Source organism: Halichoerus grypus, chromosome 2 (genome assembly GCF_964656455.1).
Source record: "Halichoerus grypus chromosome 2, mHalGry1.hap1.1, whole genome shotgun sequence".
NCBI classification, from domain to species: Eukaryota; Metazoa; Chordata; class Mammalia; order Carnivora; family Phocidae; genus Halichoerus; species Halichoerus grypus.
Window position 1 is genome coordinate 177,076,857 of NC_135713.1, and position 20,467 is coordinate 177,097,323.

The 20,467-nt window shown below is 38.4% G+C and overlaps 1 protein-coding gene across 1 annotated transcript in view; it reads left to right on the forward strand.

Annotated features, from left to right (window-relative positions):
* Positions 1-572: 572 nt before the first annotated feature.
* The window catches only part of HSF5 (heat shock transcription factor 5), a 43,745-nt gene continuing 23,850 nt past the window's right edge, over positions 573-20,467 (forward strand). The window contains exons 1-4 of the mRNA XM_078066448.1: positions 573-1,188; positions 7,006-7,380; positions 16,301-16,398; positions 18,710-19,231. Coding sequence (XP_077922574.1) covers positions 573-1,188; positions 7,006-7,380; positions 16,301-16,398; positions 18,710-19,231 — 1,611 coding nt within the window. The remainder of the gene's footprint in view (positions 1,189-7,005; positions 7,381-16,300; positions 16,399-18,709; positions 19,232-20,467) is intronic.

Below are 20,467 nucleotides of genomic sequence, written 5' to 3' on the forward strand. Positions count from 1 at the left end.
TAGAGTTTATACTACAGTGTAATCTACAGATTGTAGAGTTAGGCCCTTTGTTCTCCAGAATGGCTGACTTTGAGTTGCCAAGTGTACACTCTTAAGAATTCGAAATCCCCACACGCCGGTTGTGGTGATAAACACGAATCTTCGTATCCGACGCCGGATAATCGGGCTTATTTCTTTGCAGATTTACCCTTACCTGGTGGGCAGCAACTCCGCCGCAGTCCGGCGGTTCGCGTACGCCGCCGAGGGAACGCGACTTGCCGCGGCCGCGCCCCACGCTGTTGCACGCGGCCGGGCTCCACGCGGCGTCGTCGGGCGGACAGGGCGGCGCGGCGTCCAGGGGGCGGGTCGGCTCACGCCGCGTTCGGCCGCGCAGCGGGAACTCGAGGCCCCATTGGCCGCGCTGCAAGGCGCGGCGGGGGCTCGTGCGCCAACGGTCCCAGGGTCCGCGGCGGCCAGGCGCAGGCAGCAGGGGGGGCAGGGCGCAGCGAAGGCCGGGCGAGGGTGGGGGGGATCGAGAACGGGGTGGGAGAGCCAGGCTCGGCGGGGCGAGTCCCAGTGCCCGGGCGGGGGCGATGGAGGAGGCGCTGCTCTCCACCCCCATCAACCCCAACAACTTCCCCGCCAAGCTGTGGCGGTTGGTGAACAGTCCCCGGTACCGCTCGATCCGCTGGGACGGCCGTGGCGAGGGGCTGCTCATCGACCAGCCGCTCTTCGAGGCCGAGCTGCTCAGCCCGCCCGGGACAGGGGCCGGGGGCGGCGGCGGGGGCGGCGTGGGGGGCGCCGGGGCCGAGCCCGAACTCTTCAAAACCACCAACTTCACCAGCTTCATCCGCCAGCTCAACCTCTACGGCTTCCGCAAGGTGGTGCTGGGCGGGCCGGGCGCGGCGGGGCCCGGGCCGGGGCCAGGGGGCGGCGGGCCGGCGGGCGACGGGCCGCTCCACCACTTCCACAGCCCGCACTTCCGCCGCGACCAGCCGCAGCTGCTCGTGCACCTCAAGAGGCTCACCAGCGCCAACAAGGCCAAGCTGGCGGCCGGCCTGGAGGTGCCCTGCCGGCCGCCCAACCGCTTCCAGAGGCTCCTCATCACGTCGGCCTCGGCCTCGGCCTCGGCTTCGGCCTCCGCTTCCCCCTCCCCGCTGCAGCACCAGGAGCCGCCGCCGCCCGCGGGGCCCCGGCCCGAGCCGCACGGTGAGTCCTCGCCCGCGGCAGGGCACATGGGGCACCGGGGAGCAACCGCCACTGACGAGGGCATTTCGCACATCCTCCCCCGTGAGGTGATCCGCTTGCTGCTGTGCTTCCCGAGAAATAAGCCACGTCACCTCCACCGTTTCCAGCACCCCTTTCCGCCAGTACCTCCCCTGGAAAGAGGCCATACGCGCTGAGTCCCTTCTGGTTAGTTGTCCACTGGCGGCCAAAGGGACCTCTGCCGTAGGCTCTCGCTCTTCCCGGCCCCTCTTGAAACCCAAACCTCCATGGCCATTTACCTTCTTCTTGAGACCCTTACCTTACCTTGAACGTCTAGAATAAGTAGCACTAGGTCGGGAAGAAACACCAAAGGGTCTCTGCTCTAATGCGAAGCAAAACAGAGTTACTGTAGAGGGTGCGAATATGATGGTCAAGGTAGGAAGGAACAGAGTCACGGCCACGAAAACAGAACGTTTATACCGACCGAGGGAAAGTGAACAAGGTACCTTGAGTGGAAGTGTGTCCTTGAAGGGACAGGCCGTCTTCCACCCCTCAGACACATCTGAGAAATCTTAGAAGAGGTGTCCTGACAGTAATCATATTGTAGGTTTTTTTTTTGTTTTTTTTAAAGATTTTATTTATTTATTTGAGAGAGAGAGAATGAGAGTCAGAGGGCGAAGCAGACTCCCTGCCGAGCAGGGAGCCCGATGCGGGACTCGATCCAGGGACTCCAGGATCATGACCTGAGCCGAAGGCAGTTGCTTAACCAACTGAGCCACCCAGGTGCCCAATCATATTGTAGGTTTAAGGAATGTATAGAAAGGTCGACATTGTTTATATATCTTAAGAGCAAAAACGTAGGAATATATTTAATTGTTTATAAGATACTGTTCCTGCGTCCAATGAATTGGCTAAACATTTCTTTCATTGTAACTAATTAGAGCTGATGTTTACTTAAGGTGTTATGGTTAGGCAAACATAAGGCAGAAATGGTGTTCTTTACTGTCAGGTTGTAGTTTAAAAGAATTTTAGAAAGTTCACATTTACAGTCTTTGAATCTTTCACTCTACACCTTTCAGTATTGAAAGAACTTTCTATAACTATGTATTTACTAAAAGCTCAAAAATTCTCTGTGGTAGAAAATTATTTTATCAACTTGATTTCTGGTGCTCTTCCCCCTCCTCTGGGAAGGTGAGGGTGGCAATAATCCTTCTCTCTGTGTAAAGAGTCCATGACATGAGACAGTATTCCAAGACAGCAACTGGATATAATAATGAGAATTTATTCTTTGCCTTCAGTAGAAACATTTTCACCATGTTAATTTGGATTTAACATAATGTGTAAGGATTATTTTTCAGATATGGGAAACTTTAAAAATACACAAACAGAAGTAGCACTTTGTTCAGTTTAACCTCAGCCCAGGGTTATGAATGAGGCAGCATTTTGTTCATTTGGAATTTAGAAGATAAGGGATTATAAGCTTGTGTGTCTGTGGAGTTTAGAAGATAAGGGATTAGGTTAGAGTTCTAGTAACAAGATGGAAAAATAGCAGTGGCCTAGGAATGTTCTAAAGGAATTCTAAAGGAATATTAAGCTGCTTCCATGTGATGGCCATTGATTTTGGTGGGGTATTGAATGGGGAAAGGCAATGGAGATAATACCATGGCATACATTTGGCAGAATCTCTGACATGGATGTTTGTTTTTCAGGCTGTGTATCTGGTGGGCATAAGGAGAAAAGACTGGGAAGTGTGTTCTTGGGAGATATAAGCACTTCAGAGAAACCTATACGTGCATACATAAAGAGAAGACCTTGCTCACTCTTTTCACTTCTCTTTCTTTTTCCCTCACCTATGTTAAACCCAGTTGTATTCTAAGGATAGAGTCCATTTTATTTTCTTTGATTTTTTTTATTTATTTTAAAATATTTTTATTTATATGAGAGCGAGCACAAGTAGGGGGAGGGGCATGAGAGAGCACAAGGTCGAGGAAGGGCAAAGGAAGAGGGAGAGGCAGACTCCCTACTGAGCAGTGAGCCCAGCACCAGGCTCTCCATCCCAGGACCCCATGATCATGACCTGAGCTGAAGGCAGACACATAACCAACTGAGCCACCCAGGCGCCCCGGGTAGAGTCCATTTTTTTTTTTTTTTTTAAGATTTTATTTATTTATTTGACAGAGAGAGAGCACAAGCAGGGGGAGCAGCAGAAGGAGAGGGAGAAGCGGGCTTCCCGCGGAGCAGGGAGCCCGATGCAGGGCTCGATCCCAGGACCCCGGGATCATGACCTGAGCCGAAGGCAGATGCCTAACGACTGAGCCACCCAGGCGCCCCAATAGAGTCCATTTTAATTAAAGAAATACAGGGGCTGCCTGTGGTCTGATTGTTTTCACTTATAGTTCAGTTGGGCGGCATTTTAAAGATTATTTATTGAATAACAAATTTAATTCATACTTTTGCTTTATCAATAATACATCAATCCACATATAACTAGATCATTGCAGTTTTCATGCATTTACTATTTTTTAGTGTCCTGCCTGTTGGTATGTGCGGAAGGTATGTCATTTGTGGATTGTCTATACCATAGGCTTGGTTCACTAAGGAATTGTGTTACTGGTGTGGGTGGGATGTAATTCTAAGTTCAAGAATACTGGGCCAACTTTGTTTGCTTTAATTCTGTGTTCTAAGCCCTTGGCTCTTCTGTTTGTCTTTACTTTTTTTTTTTTTTTACATAATTTTTATTCATCTTGAATCTTTCATTAGTTTATGCCTGACTATACTGTTGCTTCTTAGTTTCCACTTTGTTTACTGTGTTCTACTTCAGCTTATGGTTTGAATACTTTTTTTTTTTTTTTTTTTGCAGTAGAATCCTTTAAGTACCTATTTCTCTTACCAAGATCCATTGAACTAACTGTCTTGTTCACCTTTCAGGAATGTACTTGATAAGAAATGTGAAGATCACATGTTTTTCCTTTTTTTTTTTTTTTGGTCCACTTTTGTTATTTTGCACTTAAGTGGCAATTTATTTTACAATATTTGTTAGCAGTATTTGTTAAAACTTTCTAAACTAAGTAACAAGTGTGAACAATAGTAGATAATCCGTTTTGGCCTGGGGATACCAAGCTCACAGGAGGCAAGTTTTTCCTGGGAATTGATTAACTCAGATTCATTTATATAGAAGGAATAGGATCTTTAAGAACAGAAATCCATCCTGCCTTGCATTTCCAGAGTTCTGGATTTAAACTTTGCCAAATATATCTTGAAGATGTTCTGAAAACCTATAGATGATATTCTGTGAAGTTGGTCAGAATAGAACCCTATGAGATAACCCTAAACAGTAAATAAGAGCTGAACATGTTTTAGTTCTTTATTTTAAAAAACAAATGAAAAGGAATGCCCTTCTAATCCTATCAGCGTTCTTATGTTAGCAGCATCTAAAAATCCGTAAGTATTTGGCTATCACTCAGAGTTTATCGCGATAGATAAACTAAAGAATAAAGCTAATTCTTTAATTAGCTGCTTAAGTTATTGACAATCTGTAAATTCATTAATAGCTTAACTCTAAAGAAGGTAGAAGAAAGGTTAGCTATTGCACACTGTAGCAATACGTAGTTTTAGCATGTGAAGCATCCAAGGAAGAATCAAATGGTGGGTAGTTTTAGACCTCAGAAACAGCTGTTGTAAAGAGCAAAAAATGTTTCTTTAGGTCTTAAGGGATTGCACTCGTAGTTCAAAGTGTGTATACATATGGAATTGTTAGTCAGATACCATTAAAACTATTTTTTGTACTTTAGAGGAAAAGAGGAAAAGCAGTTTTTAAGAGGTGATATCATTTGAATACATTCAATCTTTTGAACTAAGATTTTTTTCTCTGTTAGATTTAGACCTCTTGATTTCCAGGGCTCTAGAATTTGTGTGTATATATGTATGTATATATTTGTTTTTGGCATTAATGCTCTATTCCTTTTAAAATTTTTATCATTTTTTAAGAGTTTAAGAAAATTGATTTGATATCAGTCAGTGCCAAACCGGAAGTGGTTAGGAGTACTCTTAATGCTTTAATTTAATTTAATTTTTAAAAAGATTTTATTCATTTATTTGACAGAGAGAGTGCAGGAGAGCACTAACAGTAGGAGTGGCAGAGGGAGAGGGAGAAGCAGGCCAAGCCCCGACGGGCGGGGGGGGGGGGGTCCAACCCCAGGACTCTGGGATCATGACCTGAGCTGAAGGCAGTTGCTTAGCCAACTGAGCCACGCAGGGGCCCCTATTTTATTTTTGAGAGAGAGAGACAGTGAGTGGAGTGGAGGTGCAGAGGGAGAGAATTTTTTTTTTTTTAAGATTTTTTAAATTTATTCATTTGAGACTGAGAGCACGTGCGCACAGCATGAGCCGGGGAGAGAGGTAGAGGGAGAGGGAGAAGCAGACTTCTCCCTGAGCCCGGAGCCCGACTGGGGGCTCAGTCCCAGGACCTGGAGATCGTGACCTGAGCCAAAGGCAGACGGTTAACCATCTGAGCCACCCAGGTGCCCCGAGAGAGAGAATCCTAAGCAGGCTCCACACCGGCACAGAGCCCCACGTGGGACTCCATCTCAGGACATCATGACCTGAGCCAAAATCAAGAGTCAGATGCTTAACCAACTGAGCCACCCAGGTGCCCCCTAATGTTTTATTCTTTAGAGGAAATAAAACACCAAAGAAATAGAATGAAAGATGTATAACATGTTGAATGGGATTACAGTTTAAATATTTGGAAAAGTAGGTTTTTGAGTGCCATCTTTTACCATGTAGTTTAACAGATGAGTAGCACATAAATTAGACTTTTCCTCTGTTTAATAGATTAGTTTAATAAAGCAAATTGAAAGGAATTTGTGAACCACATGATTTAATACATGATGTCTTCCTGGAAATAAATTAGCCTAGCTTTATGTTCAAGAATTACAGTCTGAAAAATCAGTTCAACTTGAAACATGTATATTTTCTTTTTCTCTTTATATAGTATTGCCCTTTCTCTGTCTTCATCATCTCCACTTTTTAATTCCTTTCTACCTTACTAGATAAGAGAAAGCAAATATCAGAATCTTTGGGCCTGAGTATGTGGATTTTTAACAAACTCTCTAGGTGATTTCAGATGTAAATCAGTGTTTGAGAGTTACTGATATCTAGGAAGGGACTCTACTAGAGATCCTCTGAAGAACAAAAGACCATGGAAAATTTTTGATTAATTTAAGAAAGGAAGAAGAGAACTGAGTTAAAGTTTTCAAGCCTGACTTTTCTGCAAAGATTATCACATAAAAAAAAAAATTGAAGGGGAGTAAAGAACATTAACTTTCTTTTTGGTTTATGTTATAGTTCTTGTTTGATCTACACTTATTTATTTTATATATACAGTTGAGTGTTTACTTTCATGCCAATTATTAAGGTTTCTAAATGATTTGAAAGACTGAATGGAATTTCTAAAACTTCTAGGAAGTAGCTTACAGATTGGAAAAATCTGGGTCAATCAGTTGAGGTAAAAAAAGGTAAGATGACTGAATCGTCTATAAAAGGCTTTGAACATTGACTTTGATTTAACATTTGACTTAATATTAGAGTTTGGCTACTTTGTCTCTTATGACAGTAATATTGAGAACCAAGCAAAAGTTTGATTATTTTTTTAGCATTATATGTGTATTCCGGATTCTGAACTTGTTTTTACCAGAACTAAATTTCTGTTGTGTTAAAAATCGCTGAGAATTCAACATATTCATATTTTGTGATTTTTGGTTTACTACATCCAGTGGTATAATGTAAAATTAGTAAATGTGTTCTTCCTTTTTTATGCAGGACCAGTGGCTGTAGGACAATTCCACCGGTCATTCCGGCGAGATAGTTTGTCTCCTTACTCCTACGTATCGACTTCATCCCACAACCACAGTACTTTCCCTCTGAAAGGTTTAGATCGGACCCCGATTCCTCCTAGAACATGGCAGAACTCCCTTGGAATGCACCCAGGACAAGTGGAAACGTCTCCCACTTTTTCAGATAAAGGGGTTCCATTTCCTGTACTGCAGAGGTTTCCAACTGAGGTTACCTATACCCTGCAGCCAAGCGCCACATCCGTACACGTTCAACAAGGTCCTCAAACAATGGTCAGCTCCTCCCAAAAATATAGTAACTACACACCCTCAGCGCAGTACTCCCAAGCCTACTATCCAACAGGTATGAGAAATTCAAGTTCAGTGGCTTCTCTTAAAGTACTTTATAATGAACGTTTATATTTTTAATGCATTTCTGCATGCTTAAAAATAGGAATATGCACCTAAGAAATGTCAAAGATTTCTGATGAGGGCATATTTTTAAGCAATACATAAAATTTCATTGTGTTCTTAAGGATTGTGAAAATTCTGTTGGGTACGTAAAAGTATATGTTTTTAGTGAAACTTCTGTATCTTTTAAATGTGTCCTAGTAATGAAATTAGGATATAGTACATTGGGACCTTGTTTTAACTTTGCTGTTGGTGCAGTATTTTGTTTCTTTTCTTTAAAAAAAAATTATATACATGTTATAGTTGGCCCTTGAACAGTGCAGTTTTGGGGTGCTGACTCCCATGCAGTTGAAAATCTGTGTATAACTTTTTTTTTTTTTTAAAGATTTTATTTATTTATTTGACAGAGAGAGACACAACGAGAGAGGGAACACAAGCAGGGGGTGTGGGAGAGGGAGAAGCAGGCTTCCTGCCAAGCAGGGAGCCCGATGTTGGGCTCGATCCCAGGACCCTGGGACCATGACTTGAGCCAAAGGCAGACGCTTAACGACTGAGCCACCCAGGTGCCCCTGTGTATAACTTTTGACTGCCCCAGAATTTAACTACTAATTACCTATTGTTGACTGGAAGCCTTGCCTAAGATGAGGTAAAGAGTTGATTAGCACATAGTTTGTATGTTATATGTATTATATACTGTATTCTTACAGTAAGCTAGAGAAAAGAACATGTTATTAAGAAAATCATAAGAAAAAATACATTTACAATACTGTACCGTATCAAAAAAATCCACATGTAAGTGGACCCACATAGTTCAAACTCATGCTCAAGGGCCAACTGTATATACTGTATTTTTTAATATTATAGGTGAGATTACCTCATAATGAAATCATTTTAGTATCTCAGTAATGAAGTTTAATAAAAGAACACACTCTCTATCTCTTAAAACTAAATTATATTCTTTTTTTTTTTAAATTATATTCTTTTAGTAAAAACGTGATGGTGTGATTTGACAGTGCAGTCCCTTCAGTGTTAATCCCAGCCAGCTAAGAAGTGCGGAGTAGGAGTAGCAGAGAAGAGAACCTGACAATGATAATTGACCTAGAGTTCAGCCAAGGGCATTGAAGACATACTGTAGATCTCAAGCCACTAATCGGGAATCCTTATAGTGACCATGTGTTTAGCTTCTTGCGGGGAGGGGAGTGTCTTTGGGGAGGGGTACAGTTTTGCAAGATTAATAGCCTTTCCTTTCCATTCAAATGTATCTTCGATTTTGCTGGAGCACCATATAGTCATGGTGTGTTTCATCATGTAGAGTACTTTAATACTGAGTGACAAAATGGGGCAATGGAAATAAGACAAGGGTCAAGGCTTTCAGAAAAGACCAGAGAGAGAAGAAAGAGGGCATTCCTTTGTTAATACTCTAGGAATATTAATTTTCTCAAAAATGTAGATCTGGAAGCGATCTCTAGAGGTATTTTGTTAGACCATTTCTCCTAGGCAGGAGGAAATCAAAAGCTAAAATAAGTGGAAGGAATGTAAATTTGATAAGGGAATAAAATAATTTGTTGACTTTTACAAGTTCTCCATCTGGTAACTTCTGTTTGTAACAGGACTCACTATTTTCTAGCTGTATCATCCAACTGTATTCTTTTATTATTGGCTTATTGCATTCTACCTAAATATAACAGTAAAAGGGATTGTTTTATTTTCCCCAAATATTTAATATTTTAATATTAAAATAATAAAACAAGAGTTTAAATTAGATTGGGTTTTATATATTTTTAGAGCTGCTACTCTTTTGGGTAGGTGGAGTTGAGAAGGAAAACACAAAGGAAGTATATGGATTAGGGATGACTTAGCACTTTTATTAATTTTGCCTATTAGAAATCTAAATTTTTTTTTTACCTTCTTATAAAGAAAAAGGTTGAAGTCTAGTATTTTTCCAGATTTTCAGCTACTTCTTTGAAAAACAAAAATATGTGTGATCTTTAAAAATAGAAGATGACTAAATTCATGTTAGAAGTTTTAGATCTTATGTATAGCAACAAATAGGGTCAGATTTTTATTGGTGAATAGTTTAATTAAAGATTTTATTTATTTGACAGAGACACAGCGAGAGAGGGAACACAAGCAGGGGGAGTGGGAGAAACAGGCTTCCCGCCAAGCAGGGAGCCTGATGTGGGGCTTGATCCCAGGACCCTGGGACCACGACCTGAGCCAAAGGCAGACGCTTAACGACTGAGCCACCCAGGCGCCCCCAATTCAACATTTTAATAAACAGATTAGACATTACTATCTAAATGATAACTTCAGCTGCATTCCGGGTATGCATAGAATGTATATACATACATAGAGAGAGATTGTCTGTGTCTTCCTTACACTTGCTTTACATTCTATAGCCCATCAGCTGGATAATACCGCTACTCCCCCTTTCTTTTACCAGTAAGTGTTTCTCTCTCCTTTCCTAAACTCCCTCCAAAGCCCCCTCCTCAAACTACTAAAGACTCAGAAGCTTCTGGGGAGTTTAAATTTGGAAGGACTGCAGCAAGAGAGATGTAGAAAGGTGCTTAACCTTCCAATTTGTAATTTTGGAGGCATTTTCCCATGGACATATTAGGGTGGTTTAGAAGCCAAATTAGCCTATGTGATGATGTGTCTATGGAAAAATATATTTCAAGTTCCAGACAATCCTCTCAGAAACACTTGGTTCCAAATTTTATGAGAACCACTTATGTATTATGTACCAGAAAACACTACAAATAGTTAATATTATTCATTCATTATAGAAATACCACTTGTTAAATTATTATGATTTAGGATATGTTATTTTAAAAATATTTTATGTTAGCTTGGATATAAAATTATAAATTAAGAATTGTCTCCAAGAGTTCAAGGTAAGGACTAGGAAAGAGGCATTAAAAGAACAAGTAAGTGCTGCTGATGTTTTCATAGCTTACAGGGCATGTGAAATAGAATCTTATGTTATCTGAATTTTTGTTTTGTCTCCTTTAATAGGGATAATTGAAATGACTATAACGTTTCTGAGTTTATAAGAATAAGAAATGTCATGATCTCATGATGACATCTAATACATAGAGTAGGTCTGTGATAAAGCAAAACTGCTTTGAACATTCTGAAGTACTATATAAATAAAAGGTTGTATTGTTAAATACAAAAGACTTGGTATGGAAAAGAAAGTACCTTAAAAATACTGTAGAAGAATTTGATTCCTCCAAATTTTAGGTGAAGGAAGCAAAAAGTAGTGAGCAATTTAACCAATTACTTAGTGAGTACCTGTTTATGAAGAACATTACAAATGACTTTTCCAAAGTTCAATAGAATATCATTCTCAGAGGCAGGGTAATAATTACTCCCAAATCCAGCTCTTAAAGTAATAATGAAGTAACTAATTTTGGAATAATGGCCATACTTGAATCTTTTTGAAGGATTTGAGGTTTGGATCAAATTTTAGTAGACAGCAACACCTGACTTCATTTAAAAATTATATTGACAATAAATTTGGATCTGGTCTTCAAATAATATAACCAGTAAATTTTGAATGTTGTCATATTTTATAAATCAATTTCTCTAGTAAAGCCAAAGATTGAGACTGGAAAATTGGTGGCAGACTGACTCATAAAATGACTCATCTGAATCCGTGCTTACATTCGTCATTCCTCTCTTGAAGTGCCTGTTTTCTTTGCCTGGCTCACTACATTTTTTCCACTCTTATCACTCCTTCAAATACAAAATGTTGGAGATCCAGTATTGATTGACTCTTTTTAGTCTTGCTTTATCTTGGGTTCATTTTTTTCCCTCTGATGTTATTTATATAGCAGTCACTATGACCAAGCATTGTTCTGAGTATTTTCCAAATATCAATTCATTTAATCCTCATGACAACCTTACAAGATTAGAAGTGTAATTATCCTCATTTTATAAGTTAGGAAACTGAAACACAACTAGTCAGAGGCAAGGCTGGGGAACAGACCCAGGCAAACTTGACTCAGGAGTCGGTTCTTTGGTCATTGCGCTCTGTTACCTGCCTGCCTCTCATACAGAGAGAGACTTTTTGTTTTATCTTTTGAGAGACTGTTTCTTGCTATGTCTCCTTCCTGGAGTTAGTTACCCCCAGAAAGGGTAGACAACAGAAAATGATGGAGGGACCTACCCTTCTATGCTGCTGGTGGCAGTGGGACTACCCTGGATTATTGACTCATCCTACCCAAGCAGTGAGAACATCCTCCCAACTGCTAGAATGGGGGCCTAGTTTGGGGCCTCTGAGGAGTGGGGCTGCCTCTAATTCATTTCTGTATACCCCTCTACCCAGCATGGTGCTCGGCTATAATGATTCCCTAGTAAATAGTGTATTGAATGGAATGAAATAATTCTAGTCTCAGCTTTGTAGTTAATCATTTAACCTGATCTTCAGGGGATTATTTCATGACACTCCCCCTCAATTTCCCTTCCTATAAAGTGGCAATAGTAGTTCAGGTCAGGGATTAAATGAATTTAATGTATGTGAATAGACTTTATAAAATTTAAAACACTATTTACATAGAAAGGAGAAAATATTTTAAAAGCTGTTTTTCAAATGAAACTACATACTAACATCCTAAAGTCTAAAAACAGTAATTTGTAAGAATATACAACTTCTGCAAGGTACATATGATGCTTTTATTTTTTATTGAAAAAATACATATTGTATCATTATTTAAAAAAAATTTTTTTGACTTGAATCTTGGGCAAAAAGAATTGCTTATTATTGTGGGGTTTTGTTGTTGTTGTTGTTGTTTTTAAAGTAGGTTCCATGCCCAGCGTGGAGCCCAATGCAGAGCTTGAACTCACAACCCTGAGATCGAGAGCTGAGCTGAGATCAAGAGTCGGACACTTAACTGACTGAGCCACCCAGGCGCCCCTATTATTGTTTTAAAGTACATTTAAATTCTAAAGATTTTATTTTTAGGCTTTTAATTTTATATAGTGTACATAAACAGATATAGCACCTGGAGTTACAAGAGTGTCGTTCTTGCACTCAGGTATCCTCTATTGTCAAGTTTCTTTGAAAAGGCCTGATTTTGTTCTTATGGAAAGAGGGACAGGAAGTTCTCTTTAGCTGCCAGAAGAAACTAAACAAAAGCACAATTATATTTGTCTTTCTTTTTATTGAGGTAAAATATAAATAACATAGAGTTTACCACTTTAACCATTTTTAAGTCTGCAGTCCTGTGGCGTTAAGTACATTCACATTGTTGTACTAGCATTACCACCTTCCATCTCCAGAACTTTTTCGTCTTCCGCAACTGAGACTCCATACCCATTAAACACTAATTTCACATTCCCCCTTCCCCCCAGCTCCTGGCAACCACCATTCTACTTTCTGTCTCTATGAATTTGACAACTCTCTGAAACTCATATATGAGGAATCATACAATATTTGCCCTTTTGTGATTGGCTTATTTCATTAAGCATACTGTTTTCAAGGTTCATTGATACTGTAGCATGGGTCAAAATTTCCTTATTTTTTAATGCTGAGTAATTTTCCATTGTATGTATGTATCACATTTTGTTTATCCATTCATCCATTGATAGACCCTGGGTTGCTTCCACCTTTTGGCTATTGTGAACAATGCTGCTGTGAAACATGGATGCACAAATATATATATATATATATATTTGAGGGCCTGCCTTCACTTTTTTGGGGTATATGCCCAGAAGATCTTTACCCTACTATAAGTGAGGAAGTATTGGGGTTTTAGATGTATGGTAACTTATCTTGAAACTAAATTTACTATTAAGATGTTTTTCCTGTTGAGCATTTATATTGGGGATTTTCTCACGTTGTCACTGTGCTATTCTGGAGTAGATTCAAGTCTAAAACATTTTAATTATATATTTGAATTACCTCCATAGGATAAAAGAGTATGAACTTGTTTTCCTAACCTATAGTGGAAGTGAAAATTTTTACCATTAGATAACTTTTAGTACTCCTGGATTTTTTTTTGAAGATTTTTATTTTTATTTATTTGACAGAGAGAGAGAGAGAGAGAGAGAGAGGGTTGGGCGGGAGGGAGGGAGAGAACAAGCACAAGTGGGGGAGGGGCAGAGGGAGAGGGAGAAGCAGGCCTCCCACCAAGCAGGGAGCCCTACACGAGACCCTGGGATCATGATCTGAGCAGACGCTCAACCGACTGAGCCACCCAGGCACTCCTACTCCTGGGTTTTTTTAATTACCAGAATTGTTTTTTAAAATGTCATTAACTATTATATTGACATCTGAAATAGAATTCTGTCCATTATTTCCAGTTTTTCATTCTCCGTGCAATTTAATGCCTTAAGTGAATACTGCCATCAGGAAGACAGTGGAAGATCTTTATGCAGATGAATGTGCCTTAGGATATAGTGATAAACTTAGTTTTATAAATGACAGTGCTTTCACAATGCTTTCATAATATAACTGGGTTAATTTGTCATATATTAAGCACACAGCTGCATTTCTATAGCTAGGTTTTTCATAATTCGGTAAACTTACTAGTATCTTACCTTGTTCTATTTTGTTGACTGTACAAAGTCTGACTGCACTGGTAAGGAAATAGCCACTGAGGAATCTTTTTGGATTATCTATTCACGTCCCCCTTTGCAGGTAACTTTCCACTTTCCATTTGTTATTGGAAACTTAAAAGAACATTCACCATTTTGCTGTTTCCTTAGATACCAAATCAGCTATCAGCTATATATTAATATACTCTCTGTTGTATATTTTACTTTATTTATCCAAGAAATTTATTTTAAAGTACACTTTAACGACTATTTAAAATGTGTAAGCAATGGAATCAGAACAATATCAGAAAAGTAAACCTAATACCTTTCGTTGTTTAATTTGTAACAAAATACTATTTCACGGTACCCTCGTGAGTGAAAACCTGCAGCTCCTGACTGAGTCTTTTCTTGCCACTAGGGGGCTAGGTTTTCCTTAGCTGTTAAAACTCTAGAAAAATGTCCGTTTTTTTTTTTTTTTTCAGAGTTTTGGCAAACCCAGCAGACCCCTCCTTGGTGTTTTCCTTTTTGGTTTTAAGTTCTTTCCCAGGATACTTATGCTTTCAAATATTCTGGGAAATCAAATTCAAATCCAAAACATTGAAATTGTGTATGTGAATAATCTCCAAAGGTTAAAGTGTAAGCACCTGCTTACCTAACCTATATTGGAAGTGATAAGAGCATGAATTTTATGTGGCCATCTTAGTAATGTCTGACTTTTTTAATCACTGGAATTGTTAAAATGATGTAATTCAGAAAACATCAACCCTTACATGTGAATCTAAAGTAGAATTTTGTCCATTATTTCAAGTTTTTCCTTCCATGTGCAAAATTTAATGGCTTAAATTGCACATGATATTAGAAGAATAATTATTTCTAGTATACCTTCATGAACTTCTGACATTTTAAAAATCAGTAGTCAATAATAGAGAAATAGGGAAACATTGCAATGAATTTTTATAATCCTTAGGCTAATTTACTTTCAAAGATCATAGAATAAGATTGTTTAGTAATTTTATTAGCATACACAAAAATGTGGACCACCTTATAGTAAAGACAACTTAAAATGTATTCATCAGGTGGAGTTCTAGTAAAATTAAAATGTTACATTTTAGGAAGAAGGAAAGATTAGGGAAGTATTGTACATTAAAGAGCATGTGCTTTGAAGTTTGATTGCTGGCTCTGTCACTATTAGCTTTGTGACTTTCAGCAAATTATTTAACATCTCTGAGCTTTAGTTTCCTTAATTTTGTAAAGTAATGTTAATACCTCATTCAATTGTTGTTTGGATTAAATGAAGCAATATATGTAAAGCACCTAGTACTGTGCCTGAACATGGTAGGTGTTCAATAAATGTCATCCTCTGTTTATCCTCCCTTGGATCATACTGGAGATACTCTGTTTAACCCAAAGGTGTGATGTATTATAACTGATTCTCATTCGTTCTGGAGAGTCTCTCTCTGGAAAAGAGGAGACTCAACCTATTATTAAGACTGCATCTGTAAGTATAACTATCCCAGTACAAAGAGTTAATCTTTTTATGGTATCCTAACTATAAAGAGAAAGCTTGGAAAATATACTTCTTTAGTTAAAATAATAGCAGCATTAGCTTTTTATTTTTTGGTTGCCTGCTGTATGGCAGTACTAGTACTATTCTAAGTGCTTTATGCATATTAACTCATTCATTCCTCACAACAAACATAGTAGGGTATGTACTATTATTATCCGTATTTTATTAAGCTGCAGAAACTGAGGCCCCAAGAGATTAACCTTGCTCAAGTTCATACAGCTCTTAAAATTTTGGAACTGGGCTCCAAAGCCAGACAGTCTGGCTCTTAGATTCGAATTCTTAACCATTTGTTTAAATGGTTAAAACATTTTTGTCTGGATTTTACTAGATGCATTGTATAATGGTAGGAATGTTTGGAGAGTATTTCACTTATTTTAGCCTTAAAACACACCCTCCTCCAAATGTTTGTTACTGTTAAAATGATTGAAACAATTATTTTGGAATTCCAAATATGTTCTGATATTTTCAGTAAAATGAAATTAGTTTCAATAAGAATAAATGTTTGGTTAGAAAGGTAACAAAATGTTTAGGTGCTAAAGAAATCATTTAGAAAAGTAGACATGACCCTTTAAAATGATTTTTTACATTAGTGTATTGCCATGTTGTTTTCAATAAATAATAGCACCGAATCGGACTAAGTATAATTTTATTGCATCCACAAAGGAAAACTTTTGGAATTTTTCTTTCCAAGTTGAAAGAGGGGAGTGCCTTAAATGCTGCCGAGGTTACTTGTGGTTGATGACTTTTCTGTTTGAATTTGTCCCAGCTGTGCTACAGTGCTGCTCTCCTCCTACCCACATGGACGCGCTGAGTAGTTGTGTCACCCCCACTGCCTCTTCCTATGCACACTGCAACTACTTCCAGGTAAGATTCTTGGAACGGTGGACACACTCTGTACTTGACGGGGAGTATGATTGACCTTGCACAGTTTTAAAGTATAATTTTATCTTAATGAGTAGCCAGAGGTAAGCTGTGGATTACGGCTTCAGTTTTCTCAGTTCTAAAAAAGAGGGAGTTGATAGAAATGATGTCTGAGGATTCAGACATCCAAACAATAAGCACTAGTGTCCAAAACAATAGGCACTAGTTACATGTGGCTATTTAATTAAAATGAAATAAAATCTAAAATTCATTTCTAGTGTTCAAAGTGTCATATGGCTAGTGGCTACCAAATTGTACAGCACAGAGAGCATTTTCATCGTTGTGGAAAGTTTGAGCATTGCTGTTCTACGTTCTTCTATGGTAAAATGAATATCAGATAAACTTTAAAAGTATATAAGTCACCAAATGACAGTTTCTTCCAAGATGATACAGATAATTGCTTTTTTTAATGAGAAAGGAAAAGTGAAATAAAAATGAGAAATTTAAGTGGTGATCCCTTTTTGCCCCCATATTGTAAATACTATACTTCAATTATTTTCTCATTATTTATTGGGGAGCAGTTGCGTTGATTTAAATGTTTTAGACTGCTATTTCTAGGATAAGATTAAATTCCATGCTTTGTAGTTTTATGCTGTAATTGCTTAAAGATTGGAATTATGTGTTTGCCTTTGATATCATGTAGTTGAGATAGCTTCTGTTTTTAAGAGAATATCTTACTAGTGGCATTCCAGAACTGAAAGAAACATTCGTTTGTTTTTGTTGTTGTTGTTTTGAGAAAATTACATGGGATGTCAAATTATAATCAGATTGTTGTTTGAAGAGCGTAGAATCAGATCAAAGGGACTTATTTGGACATTTTTCATGGCAGGTACCATCAAGCATAATAGTCCAATCTGTTCATCTTCACTAGAGGGATATGTCTGTCCCACAAATTAGATGCTTTTGTTTGTGGATCCGGACACTCTCTCCCTTGGATCATACTGGAGATACTCTGATGGTGTTTATATCTTGATTATGTTTATGTTTTAAATAAATTATTTAACATATCCTTAGAAATATCCTTACTAGAAAGACAATACATCTTTGTTACAGGAAAATAAAGATAGGTAGACATAACATTTTTGAAATGAAAAAAAGAATATATTTTAGGTGTGATTCTGGAAATAAATGCAGTTGGTTTAGTTGCATCATAGATATTGGTGAGAGTGTGCATGAATGACCATTATAGTGTAAAGGTTAAGAGCAAGAGCTCTTAAGTCAGGCAACCTGTGCTTGAAACCTGGATCTGTCAGTTATTTCATTGTGACTTTGGGTAAATTACAGTTTCTCTGAACTTCAGTTTCATCATTTGGAAATGGAGATGATCACATTTTATAGACCTCTTGAGAGGATTAAATGGAATAATGTATATAAAGTACTTTGCATGTGCTTGGCACATAGTAAGAACTCAGTAAACTCAATAAACCATTTATTGAGTGGCTTGATGCTTAACCCATTTAAATTTACATTATTTGGCATTAATGTCCTTTGAATAATTGACGCAGTCTTTGTTGTGTATTTGGCAACATCAACCTATTACATGTTTTATTTAATTATTACTCTTCAGTATTTTATATTCATAGCTTGAAATTATTTATCAAACATGTAACTGAATGCCTACTCTGTGCAAAGTACTATGTATAAGAGAATACATCTTAAAGATATAAAGAATACATCTAAGAGTGGGAGCTTTTTAAAATCTATTGTTTTATTATTAAAAATAAACAATCTCAGGAACCAAAGGACATTCGATATTCCATCCATTTTTTCCCAGATCATTTGGAACAGAATATCAGTACCTCCCCCTGAATCTATAGAAGCATTGGTGGACTTGTGAGCATCCTGTGTTTGAAATTTCCTTACTACATTCCTAAAATAGTATATGATAGATATAAGTGATGTTTTTGTCTGTCAACTTTTATGGAAGAATTGGGTGTATAGACATTTTATCAGCAAATAGGTATTTGGGTACTACGGCTTTTTGATTTTGTATACTTTAACCCTGAGAATTATTGGTCCTTTCCAGTATTAAACTTAGCGTAGTGGTTGACATATATCAGTGGCTAAGTAAATGTTAACAATAGAATTGAAGCTACCGTTGCTGAAAAGTTGATTGGTGCTCAAGTTTTCTTAGTGAGCTTTAGTTAAAATTTAATCTATTTGTTTAACATTTATCAGCCTAAACATTGTTGCTTTCCTCCTTAATCTCATATTCAATTTTCTATCCAAACAGTCCTATTTTCTCTTTTCCCAGAATCCTCCAATGCAATCCTCCTATCCAGTTGAATTTCTGCCTTCTAATTGGCCTTGCAGTGCTACTGATGAAAATAAAAAGACAGAAGTAAACCTAGAGGCTGTTTTTCAGATAGTAGATGAGTTGCATTCCTCCCCTAAATTGGAGATGGTGAAGGTGGAGCCTGTTGAGAATCAGTGCCCAACATCTCAGTCTAACAGAGGCCAACATATCCTAGCTAATTCAAACAACAGCAATCCATCTTCCACAAGTCAGGCTAGCCAGCTGGAGCCACTTACTCCTGTAGGCTCAGATATTACATCTTTTGTAGTCGGAGCAGAACAAGCAATTACCTGCTCTCTACCACAGTCACCTGAGTACATCTATACCATCCACACAGCTCAGCCTGTTGAAGATACTACAATGCAGGAATCTGCAGCCATCCAACAAGCTCATGTCAAACTGAAGGAGCAGCTAAGTCATAATCCATCTCCATCTTCAGTAGTATTTGTGCAGGAAGGGCTACCATTCAGCACACACCAGGTAAGGCAAAGAAAAAAGTCCTAAAAAAGCTCAAAGTACCTAGTGCTTCTTGCTAAAGACCGTTCTAGTAAAAAGTTTGTTCACATTTTATTTGGGTTTATTACCAGTTCATTATGCTTTCTTTTTTTTTTTTTTAAAGATTTTATTTATTTGAGACTCTGAGCACACATGCCAGAGCCCAAACCAGGGGTGGGGGGGAGGCAGAAGCACAAGCAGACTCCACACTGAGTGCAGAGGCTGACATGGGGCTTGATCTCAGGACTCTTGAGATCATGACCTGAGCCAAAGTCAGACACTTAACTGACTGAGCTACCCAGGTGCTCCCATTATGCTTTCCAGAAGGATCATGTCCCAGTGATTCTGCACGAAAAATTCAGAAAGAAGTAACCTTAAACCCCAGACATCTTTTTACTGTGTTATGGTCTGAAGTCAACCTCTAGAGAGGCAGTAGGAGCATTGTGGTATAGACCTTATTTTCATGTTAAAAGCATCCCTTGAGTTTTGCTTCCTATCTTAATTTGGATGGACTAGGTGTGCCTGGCTGATTAAAATCCACTACTCAGAAAGGATGGTTTATCTGGCAGATAATATCAGGACTTTCCTAGCCATTTGTAGCATAGAGGTAAGGAGATGGTTAGGGGTCTTTTCATACTTTCTTACAGCATTATTGAATTCACATTTGTCTTATGAGCATACTATGTTTGAATTTCATTACTAATATCTACATTCTTTTTGTTATTGTTACCTACATTCTTAAAGCAGAATTCTGACTCTCGTTTGAGAGACATTTTCTGAAGGTAGAAGCTAATTCCTTTATTGCTGCTGGTTTATGACCAGAAAATGAATGAAGTTTGATTCTAAATAAAAGTACACCTAAATTAAAATCACTTTTTGTGAATTAACTTGTATTTTCCTACTTTTATTTTTTTCTTGATCTTAGCCATATATATATTAAATTTTGGATTTTTTTCTTTAATGGGACTGAAAATATCATCACTGTTAGATTCCCAAGATAACTTTTGGACAGTTGTGTTTTTTTAATACATTTTTTTTAGCTCTAATTTTAGATCCAAATGTCTTAAAGTATCTATCAACTCATTGTCCTTTTTGAGCCCAGCTGTTGAGACCCAGTATATCGTGTGTTAAAATAATAAATATAAATTATAAATTCAGTAGACCAAAGATAGGCCCATTGTGTTTCAAATATGATTGTGGAAAGAACATAAAATTTGTCTT